Source organism: Myxine glutinosa, chromosome 11 (assembly GCF_964187855.1).
Source record: "Myxine glutinosa chromosome 11, kmMyxGlut1.1, whole genome shotgun sequence".
Lineage (NCBI taxonomy): Eukaryota > Metazoa > Chordata > Myxini > Myxiniformes > Myxinidae > Myxine > Myxine glutinosa.
Genome location: NC_136271.1, coordinates 130,705,476 through 130,723,481, shown reverse-complemented (window position 1 = coordinate 130,723,481; position 18,006 = coordinate 130,705,476). Strand labels below are relative to the sequence as shown.

The following is an 18,006-nucleotide window of genomic DNA, read 5'->3' as shown; positions in this document are numbered from 1 at the left end:
TTGATACATACACGATTGTTATATTTCAACATAAACACTTGTCATATTGATACATACACTTGTTATATTGATACATAAACACTTGTTATATTGCGACATACACACTTGTTATATTGCTACATACACACTTGTTATATTGATACATAAACACTTGTTATATTGCTACATACACACTTGCTATATTGAAACCTACACGCTTCTTATATTGCCACATAAACACTTGTTATGTTGATACATAAACACTTGTTGTCTTGATACATAAACACTTGTTATATTGATACCCACACGCTTGTTATATTGCCACACAAACACTTGTTATATTGCTACATACACACTTGTTATATTGCTACATACACACTTGTTATATTGCTACATACACACTTGTTATATTGATACATATATGCTTGTTAAATTGATACATACACACTTGTTATATTGATACATACACCCTTGTCATAATGCTGCGTAAACACTTGTTACATTGAAACCTACACGCTTCTTATATTGCCACATAAACACTTGTTATATTGATACATAAACACTTGTTATAGTGATACCTACATGCTTGTTATATTGCCACATAAACACTTGTTGCATTGAAACATAAACACTTGTTATATTGCTATATACACCCTTGTTATATTGCTGCATAAACACTTGTTATATTGATACCTACAGGCTTGTTATATTGCTACATAAGCACTTGTTATATTGCTACATAAACACTTGTTATATTGATACCTACACACTTCTTACGTTGCTACATACACGCTTGTTACATCGCTACATACACGCTTGTTACATTGCTACATACACGCTTGTTATAATGCAACATAAACACTTGTCATATTGATACCTACACACTTCTTACGTTGCTACATACACACTTCTTACGTTGCTACATACACGCTTGTTACATCGCTACATACACGCTTGTTATATTGCTGCATACACGCTTGTTATATTGCTACATACACGCTTGTTACATTGCTACATACATGCTTGTTACATTGCTACATACACGCTTGTTATATTGATACATAAACACTTGTTATATTGCTGCATACACGCTTGTTATATTGCTACATACACGCTTGTTATATTGCAACACAAACACTTGTTATATTGATACATAAACACTTGTTATATTGCTACATACACGCTTGTTATATTGCTACATAAACACCTGTTATATTGATACATAAACACTTGTTATATTGCTACATACAGGCTTGTTATATTGTGACATAAACACTTGTTATATTGATACCTACACGCTTGTTATGTTGCTACATACACGCTTGTTACATTGCCACATACACGCTTGTTATATTGCCACACAAACACTTGTTATATTGATACATCCACGCTTCTTATATTGCTACATACACACTTGTCATAATGTGCATAAACACTTGTTACATTGAAACCTACACGCTTCTTATATTGCCACATAAACACTTGTTATATTGATACATAAACACTTGTTATAGTGATACCTACACGCTTGTTATATTGCCACATAAACACTTGTTGCATTGAAACAAACACTTGTTATATTGATACCTACATGCTTGTTATATTGCTGCATAAACACTTGTTATATTGACACATAAACAATTGTTATATTGTGACATAAACACTTGTTACATTGAAACATAAACACTTGTTATATTGATACCTACAGGCTTGTTATATTGCTACATAAACACTTGTTACATTGCTACATACACCCTTGTTATAATGCTGCATAAACACTTGTTACATTGAAACCTACATGCTTCTTATATGTTGCATTGAAACATAAACACTTGTTATAGTGATACCTACATGCTTGTCATATTGCCACATAAACACTTGTTATATTGCTGCATACACGCTTGTTATATTGCTTCATAAACACTTGTTACGTTGCTACATACACGCTTGTTATATTCCTACACAAACACTTGTTATAGATACATCCACGCTTGTTATAATGCTACATACACACTTGTTATATTGCTACACAAACACCTGTTATATCGCTACATACACGCTTGTTACGTTGCTACATACATGCTTATTACATTGCTACAAACACGCTTGTTATATTGCTGCACAGTGCACAAACACTTGTTACATTGCTACATACAGTCATGTGAAAAAGTAAGTACACCCCATGTAAAGTTTTGACTTTTTCAACATATTTCAACATACAGCTATTTGATCTTCATTTCAACAATATTGATAAAGGTGATATAAGATAACAAATATCATGAAACATTTACATTTTGTAGTCCATTGTATAACTTAAATAAACATAAATGCAAATTTCGCATATGGAAAAAGTAAGTACACCCTTGGCTCTAGTAGGTGGTATTGCCCCCTTTGGCAGAAACAACCTTAAGTAGGCGTTTCTTATAACTGTCTACCAGTCTCTGACATCGACTGGGAGAAATTTTTGCCCACTCCTCCATGCAGAATTCTTTCAGCTGTGCGATGTTTAAGGGGTTTCTTGCATGCACAGCTCGTTTCAAATCGCCCCACAACATCTCGATGGGATTTCGATCCGGGCTTTGACTTGGCCATTCCAGAACCCTCCATTTCTTTCTTTTCAGCCATTCCTTGGTGGATTTACTGGTATGTTTAGGGTCATTGTCATATTGCAAGGTCCACCTTCGGTTGAGCTTCAACTTTCCGACAGATTTATCCTCAAGCACCCTCTGGTACAATGAAGAATTCATAGTGGATTCTATGATGGTGAGCTGCCCAGGTCCTGATGCAGCAAAGCTGCCCCAAACCATAATATTTCCACCACCATGCTTTACAGTTGGTATCAGGTTCTTGTGGTCAAATGCTGTCTTTGGTTTTTGCCAAACATGTCTTCTGGTACTGTGGCCAAATAGCTCTACCGTTGACTCATCTGTCCAGAGCACATTGTTCCAGAAGTGCTGGTCTTTGCCGAGGTGTTCATTGGCAAATTTTAGTCTTGCCCTGATGTTCTTTCTGGACAGCAAAGGTTTCCTCCTGGCACACCTTCCAAGTAGATCAAATTTGTGCAGCCTCTTTCTAATGGTAGACTCGTGCACTTTGACATCAACAGTGGCAAGAGCTACCTGTAGCTCCCGTGATGACATTCTGGGGTTCTTAGAGACTTCTTTCAGCATCTTGCGGTCTGCTCTCGGGCTGAACTTGCTGGGGTGGCCTGGCCTGAACAAGTTGGCAGTTGCTTGGAATCTTCTCCACTTGTAGATGATCTTCCGGACAGTCGAATGATTGATTTCAAATTGTTTGGAGATCTTTTTAAATCCCTTCCAAGACTCGTAGGCATCTATAACCTTCTTTCTGAAGGCCTCAGAGAGCTCTTTTGATCTATGCATGGTGACGCCGCACACTTCAACAATAAAGAGCAAACCAAACAAAATGTCTGAGGTTTAAATAAGACAGGTTCCTCCAAGATCCTCTCTAACGATGTTCTAATCATTTGCACCTGAGCTGGTGCACCTGATTCTAATTTTAGGTATTTGAAGTAGTGATAAATGTCGGGGTGTACTTACTTTTTCCACACGGGAAATTTGCATTTATGTTTATTTAAATACGCATACGTTTATTTAAATACAAATTTATTTAAATAGAAATAAATAAATAAACACATACGCATGCTCGCACTTGATATACAAATTCACTTCAGTCATCACTCTACACGAATGCAATAAACATTTACAATAAAAGTTAGAACGTTTATGGCAGAAGTGTGCATGAAATTACATTTGTTGGACTCACTGCTTTCTCCTATAGTAGTAGTAGACGCCGCCAAATGCACCAACAAGCACGATTGAAAGAAATGGCAACAATATCTTAACTGAAAGACAAAAATTATAGTATACAGTTAAAAAACAAGCAGTCTCCAAATACGAATCCATAATGTGTTCAATGAAGTTGTGTTAGTGAGGAATGATAAGAGAACAGCTCAGTTTTTTGACAATGACAGAATTAAATTAGGATATCAAGGCCCAAGCACTGGCAACATGAGAAAACCTGAGGCCCTGCAGTAAAGCATGTGAATTCACCTTTTAAACCTATACTGATATTCTCGATAACCCTCGCCCCCAAATTACTGCAAAGACTGCCTATGGAATCTCGGCCTAATGTTAAAAACAAAAATCCAGTACGTACCAAGGTGGGAGATGTGTTTATCAGCTGCAAGAGAGAAAATACAAATTGGTTTTATTACCATCACCAGAAACAAGTAGGATAACTCACATGCAACAAATGCAAAATGTACAACATCTTTATTAATACAACTAGTGAGATACCTGTGCGGGTGGGAGGCCAGAAGCAAACAGGCAATGCAGATACGGCGAATGCTAAAGCATGAAACCAATAAATTCCACATTCAATGTATGCATCTTCAGTCACACATCAGACATTGACAGCAAGTTCGTGAAGGACTTCCATGAAAAACGTACCCGTTCGCAAACAAACGGGTACGTTCACATATAGAAACATCGATCGTGGGTCCGTGGTGAATCTGCATATGGCGATCCGCAAAGTTCACGTTCAGAAAGTAGAAACCATCACGGCATTTCATCATTCACTTGAACTCGATATCTCTTTTTTCATTCCAAACAACATAACTCCAATCACAAATTAATCACAAAATAAACTTTTTAAAACATTGTTAATGTTTCCTTCATGGTAAAAACTACCAAGTCAACAGTTAAAAGGCTTATACACCGCCCAAATAGCTATGTGGAATTCTCTCATGTAGAGATTAAACCCACGTTGTTTGAACTTTGGCCGAGGTCATATTTACTTTTAATGATGTTTATATACGAATCAAAAAGAAGATAATTGGTTTTGGGTCGTCCTTTCTGCATATCTCGTGGGATTGTGAGTTGGAGAGATGACCATGATGGCAGGGAGGGGGTTGGCATTCTCTCAAGCAGGGATTCAACCCATGTCCTTATAAAAGGTCTTTGTCTGAGGTCACCGAGTCCGATCGGTACAGCCGATCGGTGCAGCTGTGCAGCGATCGGTGCAGCCATTTGTGCGGCACCCGGGAAAATAACGTTATGCGAGAGTCCAAACCTGAAAATGCTGGAGGCCAAAGCTGAAATTGGAAAAACAATATAGCCTATTTTACTGGTGTTGCCTGGTGTTGTTGTTGTGTTGGCTGCCTGGTGTTGGGTGTTGGGCCTGGTGTTGGGTGTTGGGCCTGGTGTTGGGCTAGCGGCTAGGGTGCCAGCTTAGGATCCTAGGATCCTGGGTTCGAATCCCGGTCGATCACTGAATTAACGCCAGGGGGGTTGACTCAGCCTGTCATCCTTCGGAGGTCGGCTAATTGAGTACCAGTTCACTGGTAATTCCCTGTTTGTCGTAAAAGGCGACAAAAAGGGTTGGCGGCAGGAAGGGCATCCGGCCGTAAAACATTGCTTCAAAAAGGGGACCAACAAAAACAACAACCACGGTGCCCGAAAAAGGCCAATCCCCGCTTTGCGGGGGGAAATGGCCTCTAAAGGTGGGTTTTTTTGTCGTTTTTTTTACTCCAGGGGTCCCAAGAATACCCACCCAAAATATCGTTGCAATCGGTTCAGCCGTTTTTGCGGTACCTTCGAACAGACGGACGGACATTTGGTGAATTATAGTAAGACTAGTGGGGTCACCCGTGGGAATCCCACGGGCATGGACGTGTGTAACATTGACATATTGAGTTAGATGCTGCACCTGCACATGCAGTTTCACAATAACACACACACACACACCTCGTTTTTTCATTTCTGTATCTCACAATTCGGTCTCTCTCTTATTCACACACCCACACCCACACACACACTCACACACACACATATGTATACACACACATACACACACACAGACACACACACATACACACGTGTACACACACATGTACACCGACACACATGCACACATACACATATGCACATACACACACATATATATATATATATATATACACACATACACACATGTACACCCACACACACACATACATACACACACACATATATACACATACAGACACACACATATATACACATGCACAAAAACACACACACACATATATACACACACATACATGTACAGACAAATGTACATCGACACACACACACACACACACACACACACACACACACACACACACACACACACACACACACACACACACACACACACACACACACACACACACACACACACACACACACACACACACACACACACACACACACACCCCACATGTATATACATGTTTAAAGTGTACGTGCCCTTCCCCCCTCCCCCGCCCGGCAACGCTGAGTACTTCTGCTAGTAACTAATGAAATAAAAACGAAGAAATATCTCTGGGTAATTTCCTGAAACTCGGTGAAATTCGCTGAAATTCGCTCGGTGTATCGGTGAAATATTTTATTTGGGCGGTGTATAATTGCTTCGAACGAAATATCTCTAAGCAATTTCCCGTCTGTGTTTCATGTCCATGCACACGTGAAATGGAGTTTGTTTTTGCACACGTGAAATGAACATGTGAACCTTTACTTCCGGATAATAATGTTGAATGAAATAAAAACGAAGAAATATAGTGGGGTCACCCGTGGGAATCCCACGGGCATGGACGTGTGTGACATTTCGACATATTGAGTTAGATGCTGCACATTCATTTTTACAAAATGGTTACTGGCAAGTCATCAGATCCAGAAATGGTGTAATGAACACAATTTATTTATTTCACATAATATGTGACCCCTCACTCCTCTCCACCTGACACTCTCCTCTCTCCACCTAGCACTCCTCACCTCTCCAATCCCTCACACTCCTCTCCTCTCCAATCCCTCACACTCCTCTCCTCTCCAATCCCTCACACTCCTCTCCAATCCCTCACACTCCTCTCCTCTCCAATCGCTCCTCACTCTCCTCTCCAATCGCTCCTCACTCTCCTCTCCAATCGCTCCTCACTCTCCTCTCCAATCGCTCCTCACTCTCCTCTCCAATCGCTCCTCACTCTCCTCTCCAATCGCTCCTCACTCGCCTCTCCAATCGCTCCTCACTCGCCTCTCCAATCACCTCTCCAATCGCTCCTCACTCGCCTCTCCAATCGCTCCTCACTCGCCTCTCCAATCGCTCCTCACTCGCCTCTCCAATCGCTCCTCACTCGCCTCTCCAATCGCTCCTCACTCGCCTCTCCAATCGCTCCTCACTCGCCTCTCCAATCGCTCCTCACTCGCCTCTCCAATCGCTCCTCACTCGCCTCTCCAATCGCTCCTCACTCGCCTCTCCAATCGCTCCTCACTCGCCTCTCCAATCGGCTTTCCCTGTCTCGTTTCTCTCGTTTTTCTCCCGTCTCGTTCTTTTTCTTGCTCCAAATCGGACCGTCTCGCCCGTCGGCCCGTCGGAATCGGAAATCGGCCCGTCTTGCTTTCGTGCTTGCGCGTAAATAAATTGTGTTCATTACACCATTTCTGGATCTGATGACTTGCCAGTAACCATTTTGTAAAAATGAATGTGCAGCATCTAACTCAATATGTCAAAATGTCACACACATCCATGCCCGTGGGATTCCCACGGGTGACCCCGCAAGTTTGCATTGACGTTCGTCGATGGACTCGTTCGCCCGTCTCATTCGTTTTCTTGCTACATCCTGTTCAAGTCTGCGTTCTTCATCGATCGTCTCATTCATTTTGGAAATAGAAGTTTCCACGCAGCGCATGAATTGTCGCGATCCTCAAGAGGAAGTGTCTCGTAATCATCAAATGATAAATGGCAAGTAAATTATATTGTGGAAAATTAAAGATTTCAAATAAACCTATTGAAAGTGTATGCGCACATAACTAATAAAAAAAACGAAGAAATATCTCTCGGTAATTTCCTGAAACATATTTTACTTCCGGCTAATAATGTTGAATGAAATAAAAACGAAGAAATATATGTCGGCATCATTGTTGACGTTTTTGTGACGACTGTCAAACGAAAAAGTAATATATCTTAACGGAAAAGCAAAAGCGAATTTTTTATATATATCGACACGTTGCCGTCGGTGTCATGTTGGGCGGTGTATGATACACCATGACGCGATTTTTAAAAATATATCTGCATTTTCCCACGTGTGTGGAATGTTCTCAATTATTGCTGACACTGAGTCTAAAACCATCGATAAAAATGAAATCATATGGTGAGTTAGATTGGAGATAAAGGCGTGAGAGAGACTCAATGGCCTTGAAGTTACAGGCGTTTGAGAATTCATTTCGTTCTATAAACGGCAACTTTCATTGGATTTTCTTCCCGTTTTTTTTCAACCGAGTCTAAAACTATGTTAGCGACTGTGAAAAATGAAATGATATATCGAATTTGATTTGAAATAAAACTGGGAGAGAGAGCAAGACACCACGGGCCTACAAAACAGGCCTCAAAGCTATGCGAGTTAATAAAATGGTGGATATTTGTTTATAATTATATGAAGCCACTCCCAGAATGGGTGGAGCTATGGGTGGAGCTACTCTGCAAACCGAGTAAGCCACACCCCGGACAGACACCCAACAGACAGACAGAATAATCTACGGCTATTATAATATAGATGGTTGGCAAAATCAGCAGTGGCTGCTGTTACTACTACTACTACTATCGTTACTACTACTACTACCGTTACTACTACTACTACTACCATTACTACTACTACCGTTACTACTACTACTACTACCGTTACTACTACTACTACTACTACTACTACCGTTACTACTACTACTACTACTACCGTTACTACTACTACTACTACCGTTACTACTACAACTACTACTACCGTTACTACTACTACCGTTACTACTACTACTACTACCGTTACTACTACTACTACCGTTACTACTACTACTACTACCGTTACTACTACTACTACTACCGTTACTACTACCATTACTACTACTACTACTACCGTTACTACTACTACTACTGTTCACCACCACCTCTTATCTTCCCCCATCCAAAACCTTGATCTTTTCTACCCCCGCTAATTTCACCCCAATTCCACTTTTTTGAAATACCAACTTCTGTCCCGGCAAAAAGGGTTGGCGTCAGGAAGGGCATCCGGCCATAAAACATTGCTTCAAAAAGGGGACCGAAAAACAACAACAACCACAGTTCCCGAAAAAGGCCAACCCCCGCTTGCGGGGAAAAATGGCCTCTAAAGGTGGTTTTTTTTTTTGTCCTGGAAGTCCTTGTGTTTTATACTTCTCCCACCCCCCCCCCCCTTCCCACGCCTCCTCCCCCCAAGCCCTCTCCCTCCCACACATCTCCCTGCTCTCAAATGTTGTGTTTGTGTGCTTCCCCTTTTCTCCCCATCTTGTCTTCCGCTCCCTCTTTTTATATATTTTGTTTGTCTGGTTGATTTGGTTGTGAAGTAAATGTTAGCTCTTCACGAGCCTCGATTCAGTATACAAAAAAAAAAAAAAAATTAAAAAAAAACTTACTATTGCTACAACTACTACTGCTGCTACTGCTACTACTACTACTACTACTACTACTACTACTACTACTACTACTACTACGCTTGGTAGCCTTCTTCCTGCTAAGCATTCTTCTTAAACAGCCACTTTTACAGCAAAAAATATTACTGATGGTTCTTCATGCACACAATCCTTTTCTTAGGAAGAGGAAATAAATGCAAAGTGTTTTTCCTATATATTCCTGAAACGGTTCATGCTTTGTCAGTAAAATCAACAAAAGCTCAGAGAAAGCCTTCATCCACAGTTCAACGGAGTACTGCTCTCCCCTTGAGCTGGTGCCCCTGCCTTACACCTTGCACTTCTTGATGTTGTGGCAAGCAAGGCCCTCAAAACCATTGGAATCTCCCGTGATTGAACCAAGTCTCTGGGCCTATCACTCTGCTTTGCAGACAAGTTAGTGGTCTCTGACTTCTACCACCTCATTTCTGGTCTTCCACCTTCTGCCCTTTCCTTGCTGAACCACCCAGCGATCAACAGGGCACAAACAATGTGCAAGAAACCCACTTATGGTGAAACTCCAAAAATAGAGGCCACTGGTCATATCCACCAATTCGTAACTCTTATCTTGACTCAACTTCCTTCATTTGTTTAATCTCATCCTTCCCTCCAGAGCTTCAAGATGGCTGCTCACTGTCACCTGAGGTCACACGCCTTCATACTCATCTTTTCTATACTCGTCAACCCTCCCAGAGCCCACCCATACCTTTTCAGGTTATTTTGTTCTCTCCTCCCCATCACTGCCTTCTTCTTGCTCCATTTGTCTCGTCCCCAATTTTTCTTCGTGTGAGTTTGCATTCAACTTGTGAACCTCCTGTGTCCTCCCTCTCATTACTACCCTTTGATTTCATTCTTCCCTATGCCCATTCTTCCTTCAACGATCCCAATGTCATGACCCACTCACTACCTTGCTGTTACGTGCTCCTCCCCGACCCCCTGGTCACGGTGTACCTCCGAGCCCCGAGAGGAGTCACGGCAGAAAAATGTGTTATTCTGTGTGTCAAAGATCAATGGAGAAGCCACCCCAATTGTTACTCACAAACAAATATTGTATTGAGATCACACAAGAATAACGGTACAACAACAATAGTATTCAAAAGTACAATCAATATGTCCTATGATGGTACCATCAGTTTTGCAATATATAACTCACTGTGCTCCAATTGAGTGTAACAAGAACATTCCCCAATGTCTCTTATTCCCGGCTCCAAGACGAAGTTGATTCGCTCCAGCGATCGCTAGAACGATGTCCAAACGACCAGAATCCCGTGCGGATGGCCAGGGCAGTCACACAGCCGAAGCTGTACAAAGGCGCCCTCAAGGCGACTGGGAAATCCAAAGGCACCCTACAGGCGACCGAGAGATCACACCCTCGGGTATGGACGAATTAGCCTTCAAAAATCCGCGTCACACACACGCCCCAGATCGACGTCTGAATGCGGTGAGAATTGTCGAAAAGAAACGAAACCGCGAGCGAAGCACAAATCCTGTGCGAGTCAAAATGGCCGACGACCCGGTCTCGTGGCGCAGGGCACGGCGATGATTCTCTCCTGAATCGATCGCAAAACCTGACATGCAGGTTGACCGGTCACAGCGATGACAACTCCGTCGTAGGAATTCCTCTCCCGGAAACCCGAAAGTTCGCTAGTGACTCTGGCTCACCAACGTTCGCTTCAGAACCCGGAGCAACTCGGCTTTCTTGTCCGACTCATTCGCTCCGCCCTTTTTTCTCTTCTTCTTCTTCGTCTTCATCTTCTGGTTCCCGATCCGGTTTCATTTTTAAAACATTCCTTTTACCTTTTGACAATAATAATTGCTATTTCCCTCAAACAACAATAATAATAATACATGGAACCAGAAATGTCTCAAGTGGATGAAAGCCACCACAACGGAAGTGACAAATCCGTAACACTTGCTATTAATGTCCCCCCAAAAGAAATAAGTCCATCCACTCTATCAGATGGTCCCTTTCGAGAAAGGTGCATCATATTAGTCGAGCTGCAAAAGCCAGATGTTGAGCTGATCTGTAAAATACCATATGCATGAAGTATTTTCATGGTTTTCCCAAACTGTTCCAAATAACCGAGCGGAAGATTTGTCCATCGTTTCATGGAATATCGTAATCACTTCTGCTAATCAATATGTTAATTATTACAATCCATTCTCCCCAGGGTAAGTCGGTCAAGCATGGTGAAGTGACGAACCAAAGTGGACTTATTCTCAACCTCTTCCCTTAATAATAAGGGGTGAGGGGTGATGTCCAATGCCACCAAGCTTCTGCCCTGCGTTTACCACGATATTCCTCCACTCCCCTTTGTCCTCAGCCAACTCTCTCCACTCTCCAAACATCCCACGTTACTGATATCCCTCCTCACAAAACTCTCCCATCTCAACCGTCATCTATCTCTTTTCCTTCTACCTTGATCCCTGAACCTATCCAATCTCTTTGCCATTCTCTCTTCCCCTTCCCACATTCACACCATGTGTCCAGCCCATCTCAGCCGGCATTTCACCAATCTCCGTGTCAAGCTCATCTGCACACCAATCTCCTGCTCAGTTCATCCATCCTACTTCGATCCACCCTCTTCACTCCCGCAATCCTCCTGACCCAGTTCTTACAAACCTGCAGCCTCTGTTGTTGTCTCACTGTCAGTATCACCATTTCCAGAGCATAAAGGTAGGCCGGCGTTACACACGACATCAGATATTTCTCTTTCAATTTCCTTGATATCTGTCTGTCCACCATTAATCCCTCCAACCCATTCCATGCATTGACACCCACCTGAATCCTCCTCCACACTTCTGCCTCTGACTTATCACTCATCACTTATCACTGTCCCCCCCCCCCCTACCCCCAGATCCACAAACCTATTTTCCTGTCTGATCTTCTTCCCCTTATTCCTGATATTCATTATTTTCGTTACTGACCGACCCCCATCACCTCTGGCTTCTCCGTACTCATCTTCAGCAGGTGGTTCCCAAATGCCAACTTCCACTTCCCTAGTACTCCCTGCTTTTCTCGCCTACTCTCCACCATAACAGCCACATCATCTCATCTGCATACATCCTCCCCAAAATACTCCTCACATTTACCTTCCTGCTAAGCCTAGTGTTGGTTTAACAGTTAAGGTGCCAGACTTGAGATCTTAGGGTCTTGCGTTTGAACCCCTGTTGCACCAATGAAATAACACCAGGTGGGTTAACTCAGCCTGTCACCCTTTCGAGGTCTGCAAAATGAGTACCAGCTTACTGGTAATAGGGGGAATTGGTGGACAGACAAAATAGGGGACGGATGGACGGCATGATGGCAATACCTTATCTGGAATTCAAATTCCAGATACGCTAAAAAATTACCACAAAAACATAAAATATGTACCTATATCATGTAAATGTTTTGTTCGATTTAAATTTAGCAACATAATTAACATTTGGCAACATTTGGCCCCATTTCTCAATGGTGAATAATCACTTATGAAGATTAAAACATTCTCATATCCGGATCCAGATTCGGATCTTCACCGAAATCTAATAATTTTGTCCTTGTTACACGCCCGAAATGTCCACCAAATTTCATCCAAATCCATCAACCTTTTGAGATATCCTCTTCACAGACAAACAAACAGGAAAGAAAGACGTCGTCATCCATAAAAAGATACCATAAAACTAAAACAAAAACAAACTTAAAGCGTATGGAATTTTTTGTATTTTTTTTTGACTTTCAGCCCAGCACAGATTATATTTAGAAACCGCTGAAATACTGGTTACATGAGTAATATCTATATTATAATACAATAAGGGGTCGAGGGGGTGGGGTCGAATATTTCGTAGCTAAAGGCTTTTTCCCCTCCAAGACCCCCACTTCCCCGACCCCCCAGTCAGACGCGGGCTGCCGTCCCATGGGGCAAACCACTCTTCCATTTTCCTGTCGCCATCGTCCATCGGGTGAGAGTGTCCAAGCTTCTCTTCTATACATATTCTTCTTCTTTGCTTTTCTACATAGTAATCTCTTATTGATATAATAATAATGACAATAGTACGCCTGACTCTGGATGTAGAACGCCAACATTGCTGCTTCGGGTCTTCGCGTCCCGTTAGTGTGCTGTGCAACAGTGTACAATGTCGTAGCAAACTTTGCTTCTCTGGAGAGAGGGTGTCCGATATTCTCTTCTCTTTCTATATTATAATACGCTCAGGCTTTTCTACCGTGGTATTTTCACCACGGGCCTCCAGCTAGTTTGCATTACAATACAAACTTCCATTCATTCATCCCTCTTTTTTCCTACCTGTGGAACAAACTTCCACATTCTCTTCAATCACATTCTTCCCTCCAGGCCTTCAAGACAGCTGTTCACCACCATCTCAGATCATCCCCAATCCAAAACCATGATCTTCTCTTCCCCCGTTATCCGTACCCCCTCCCACTCCCAAACCCCTCTACCCCAAAGTTTCCAGTTTACCCTCCTTGGAGTTTCCTTTTGTATCAATCCTGTCCTTTTCTTCCCTCCATTCCTTCCCACACCCATTGTTTGTCCAAGTCTCCCTCTATCTTGGCCTTCAACTCTGCATTGGTGTCCCTCCCTCTCTCTACTGTTCATTTTGCCCTGTTCCATACTGATCCATTCAGTGTACAAGCTCTTCCACAAGTCTCGACTATGTATACAAAATAATAATAATAATAATAATAATAATAATGAAAATAAACCTTGCCTGAAGGGACGGACCTCTGGTAGCTTGTATCTGTTCCTGCTTTTGAGCTTTGTGAGTAACTGCTGAAATCTATCTATGCAGATTCTTCCTGACATTTTTGATCTTTGTTCCTTTCACACTATTTTGCATCTGGATGGGTTTTATTGCAGAGGAGCAGCAGCAGCTGAAAACCGAATCTCATCCAGGTTCCTTATGATGACTCCCATGCAGTGTTTGGTCTTTCATTTGATTAATCAGTACATTAAATAAAGCATGGGTGGTTGTGGTGGAATGACCATCATATTGCTCTGCCTAAATCAAACTTAAACAATGAAAAAACGCAAAACGATACTTACATTTCTTGCAAAACGGAGTCGTCTTGTGCCATTCCCACTGACCATTCACGCAAGTCAGATTTGTACTTACACCCGGCGATACTGTGTAACTGCACAACATGACAACCAGAAAAATAAGTCAAAATTATGTCCAGTAATCACAAGCTGTGGATAAATATATTTTTTTAAACAATTTTTACAAGAAATAATCTGCAGATAAGCAAGGATGAGCCAAGACCTGATATATAAACATGCCATTGTAACTCACAATGGGTGTCAAGTACTCCCCCCACCCTCCTTTCCAGCCCCCAATGAAAAACAAGGTACTGTACTACAAAATAAAGTTACAATTTTGTCAGTGTGCTTTACACAACATATGGTCTTAAAAATTGGCACAATTACGACTGACAGGCAGGTATAGACCGCATCATACCGATATGGACGAGAATAAAGGTGTTAAGAGATGGCATAAGAACCTTGAAAATGTTGGTTTCTCACAAAAGAATGGGTTGCACTTCCCAGAATTTGATGATATTAAAATGTATAGTGGCTTCTGTTATAGACCACCAATAGTAATCATGAGAAATTTGTTGAGCAAGAGGATTTGTGAGAGGAAAATGCGAATAAGAACAGTCATCAGTTCCTTTAGTGTGTGCCGTACTGTGCTGGGAATATCACTTTGGCTTCGTCTTTCAAAAATGCTTCATCTTTATCCTATCCACCCCATGCATCCTCTCCTGCCCCCATCATTCCTCCCCACACCCGTTGTTTGTCCAAGTCTGCCTCTATTTGGGTATGCGGGTGTCTTCTGATACCTCAGGGAGATGGATGCCCCCGCCTTGCATAACCCCAGGTCACATGTGGGCATGGTGTAGTACCTGTCAGCCCCCCTTACCAGGGTAACAGTCCACAGCCATGCGGTTTAAATGGCAGATGGCTCTGCACATCTGGTGGATGAGAGTCCAGTCGACTCCAACAGCACGGGCGAAAGAGGGCGACATCCCCAACGGCCAGCAGAGAGACGGAGAGGAGTGGCGACCCCCTGTCTATTCCACACACTTACCGTCTGTACCAGCCATAGAAAGGCAATGCCATCATTGCCCGAGGAGAATCGACATGACTACTGCCTCTATCTTGGCCTTCAACTCTGCTGTTGTTATTTACCCCTCTCTCTGATGTTCTTTTTGTCCTGAACCATTCAGTGCACCAATACGAGCGCTTCCACGAGCCTCGACGATGCATACAAAAAACAAGAATTTAAAATGCACGGTAGGACGACCTGATGGTTGGACGTTTATCAATTAAAGAACTGGGTTTTGTGACAAACATATATAGGAGAGGAAAGGCAAGGGAACATAGTATCCTTCAGGCAAAAAGGGTGGGTTGTGTGAAGGCAAATGGTTTGTACAAAAGATGACGAGCAAGACAAAGGATAGCCTGAGATAGTCATGGGAAACTAACTTCAAAGCATGGCTTCAACAGACTCACACGTGATGATGAAAGGTTGATTACAATGCTTGCATGTGGACAATAAGCAGTTGATAGTTATCAAGTAGAAAGGATTCAAAAGACATGAAGGAATAATTTAACAAAACTTACCCTGAGAGACATGAAAAATTGATTGTGACGCCAAAAGCAAAGTTATTATTTGGGTGGTGATAAACTCCATTGGCGATAGCTGGTGGTTGATTGCACTCTTTTTCTCCAATCTTTCCTTTTTCTGAAAACACAAACATCACCGATATTTTTCAAAATAAAACAAACATAACACATGTAACTTAGTACTTCGATAAAAAACAAAAACCGCAATATTTTGTTTCAAATTTTATTTTATAATAAACAGACTGCTTTAAACGAGCACTCAAATGTATTATATGTTAGAAAGCCAAAATACGTACAATAGTGTTGATGTGTACCCTTGAACTGTACTTATCCAAGTGGCAGAAGTGCCAGTAACTGATGACCGAAACACTAGTCTCCAGCCTACAGTGCGCACATGTACACTACATTTCCCCAGATTAAATTCTAATGGACCATCAATTTATACTGGATCCAAATATGGCAAAAAAAATATGTATATTTTAAAATGGCCTTTGCCAAATATCGCAAAAATATATTAAAAAAACAAAAACAAAAAACACAGACAAAGACACAGACACACCAAATACGAACTTGATATACTGGATAAGAGGTGATAAAAGAGAGGCTACCAACCAGTTTTGAATGTGAGAGCAACAGGCCTTGTGCTTTTGCCTCAGCATGTGAAATGCAAATAATATTGAGAGCTTTGGATTTCAAATAATTCAGAAAACACAGATGCGATGTAGGGCCACCAGCCCATTTGCTAGCACAGTAGTCCACCACCAAGCTATGGTCTGGTATGTGGTGAGTGGTTCTGATTTTAGGGAATGAGGTATAATGATGTTGGATGTGAAGACTGTGGCTGGCTTTGGAAGCCAGCTTCGTGGTATAGTCAGCCACAAAAAATCTAGTGAGGCTGATGGCAAGGCATAGAACTTAACCTGTTCTGAAGGATGACTGTGCAAATAGCTCGGTTGGCAAAGTTTGACGATGATTCTGGAGTGACAGGAGGGGAATGTGATATTATCCAGGATTGATGGAGGTTTTCCATTTATCTGACCAGCATTTAATCAATTCCAGATCAGCAGATGAAGACACAGCTGCATTTGGCTATCAGTGGGATGGGAGTGATGCAGCTGCATATGGCACAATGTGGACCACCATCATTGTTTGTTTTTACCCCCATGCTTTTTGACAAAAAATGGGTCCGTCCGTCACATGGGTCAGTCCGTCACATTAGAAGTTGGTGAAGTGGTTTTTTTTTTGTTTGTTTTTTTTGAAATTCCAACTTCTTTCCTGGAAGTCCTTGCAGTGTTCATATGTTTTATACCTCTCCCACCTCCTCCAAGCCCTCCCCCTCCCACATTTCTCCCGATGTCCCTGCTCTCAAATGTTGTGTTTGTGTCCTTCTCCCTCTCTCCCCATCTTGTCTGCCGCTCCCCTTATTTTTTGTGTTTTATGTGTCGGTTTGACTTTTTGTGTGATTAATGTTAGCTCTTTCACGAACCTCGATCTTGTATACAAAAAAAACAAACAAACACTATCACCTCCTAAATGGTTGTGCAGAAATTCACCAAACTAGGTAGTTATGATCACCACATGGCAAGAAGGTGTGAGCAGTATCATATTGGCGAAGTCCCCTGGGCGGGGTCAAAAGCTAAAAAATGCAATTACGGGCACATAAAAAAGAAATAAAACATCGAAAATAATTGGCTGGAACCATTAGCTGCCCATAATAACCTCCAAATACAACAGATAGCAGGGGAAATTAAAAAAACTATAATGAGGCCAACAACAGAAGAAAGCAAAATCAACAGTTTGAAAACAATCCAAAAACGTTATACAGAGAACTAGGGAAACAAACAAAATGTGTCAAGCCCCCCCTAAAAAAAAAAGAGGATCATGAAAAATTC

The 18,006-nt window shown here is 41.8% G+C and overlaps 1 protein-coding gene across 11 annotated transcripts in view; it reads right to left on the bottom strand.

The window, feature by feature from the left end:
- Positions 1–18,006, bottom strand: part of LOC137436867 (C4b-binding protein alpha chain) — a 67,774-nt gene that overhangs the window by 2,290 nt on the left and 47,478 nt on the right. For 7 of the 11 annotated variants that reach the window (XM_068131051.2, XM_068131054.2, XM_068131055.2 and 4 more), the window contains 4 exons: positions 16,112–16,232; positions 14,534–14,622; positions 4,159–4,182; positions 3,766–3,844 (listed from right to left, as the gene is read on the bottom strand). In XM_068131051.2, coding sequence (XP_067987152.2) covers positions 3,766–3,844; positions 4,159–4,182; positions 14,534–14,622; positions 16,112–16,232 — 313 coding nt within the window. Of the gene's footprint in view, positions 1–3,750; positions 3,845–4,158; positions 4,183–14,533; positions 14,623–16,111; positions 16,233–18,006 lie in introns of all 11 variants that reach the window. The other 4 variants (XM_068131056.2, XM_078787127.1, XM_078787128.1 and 1 more) reach the window with 1 other exon arrangement.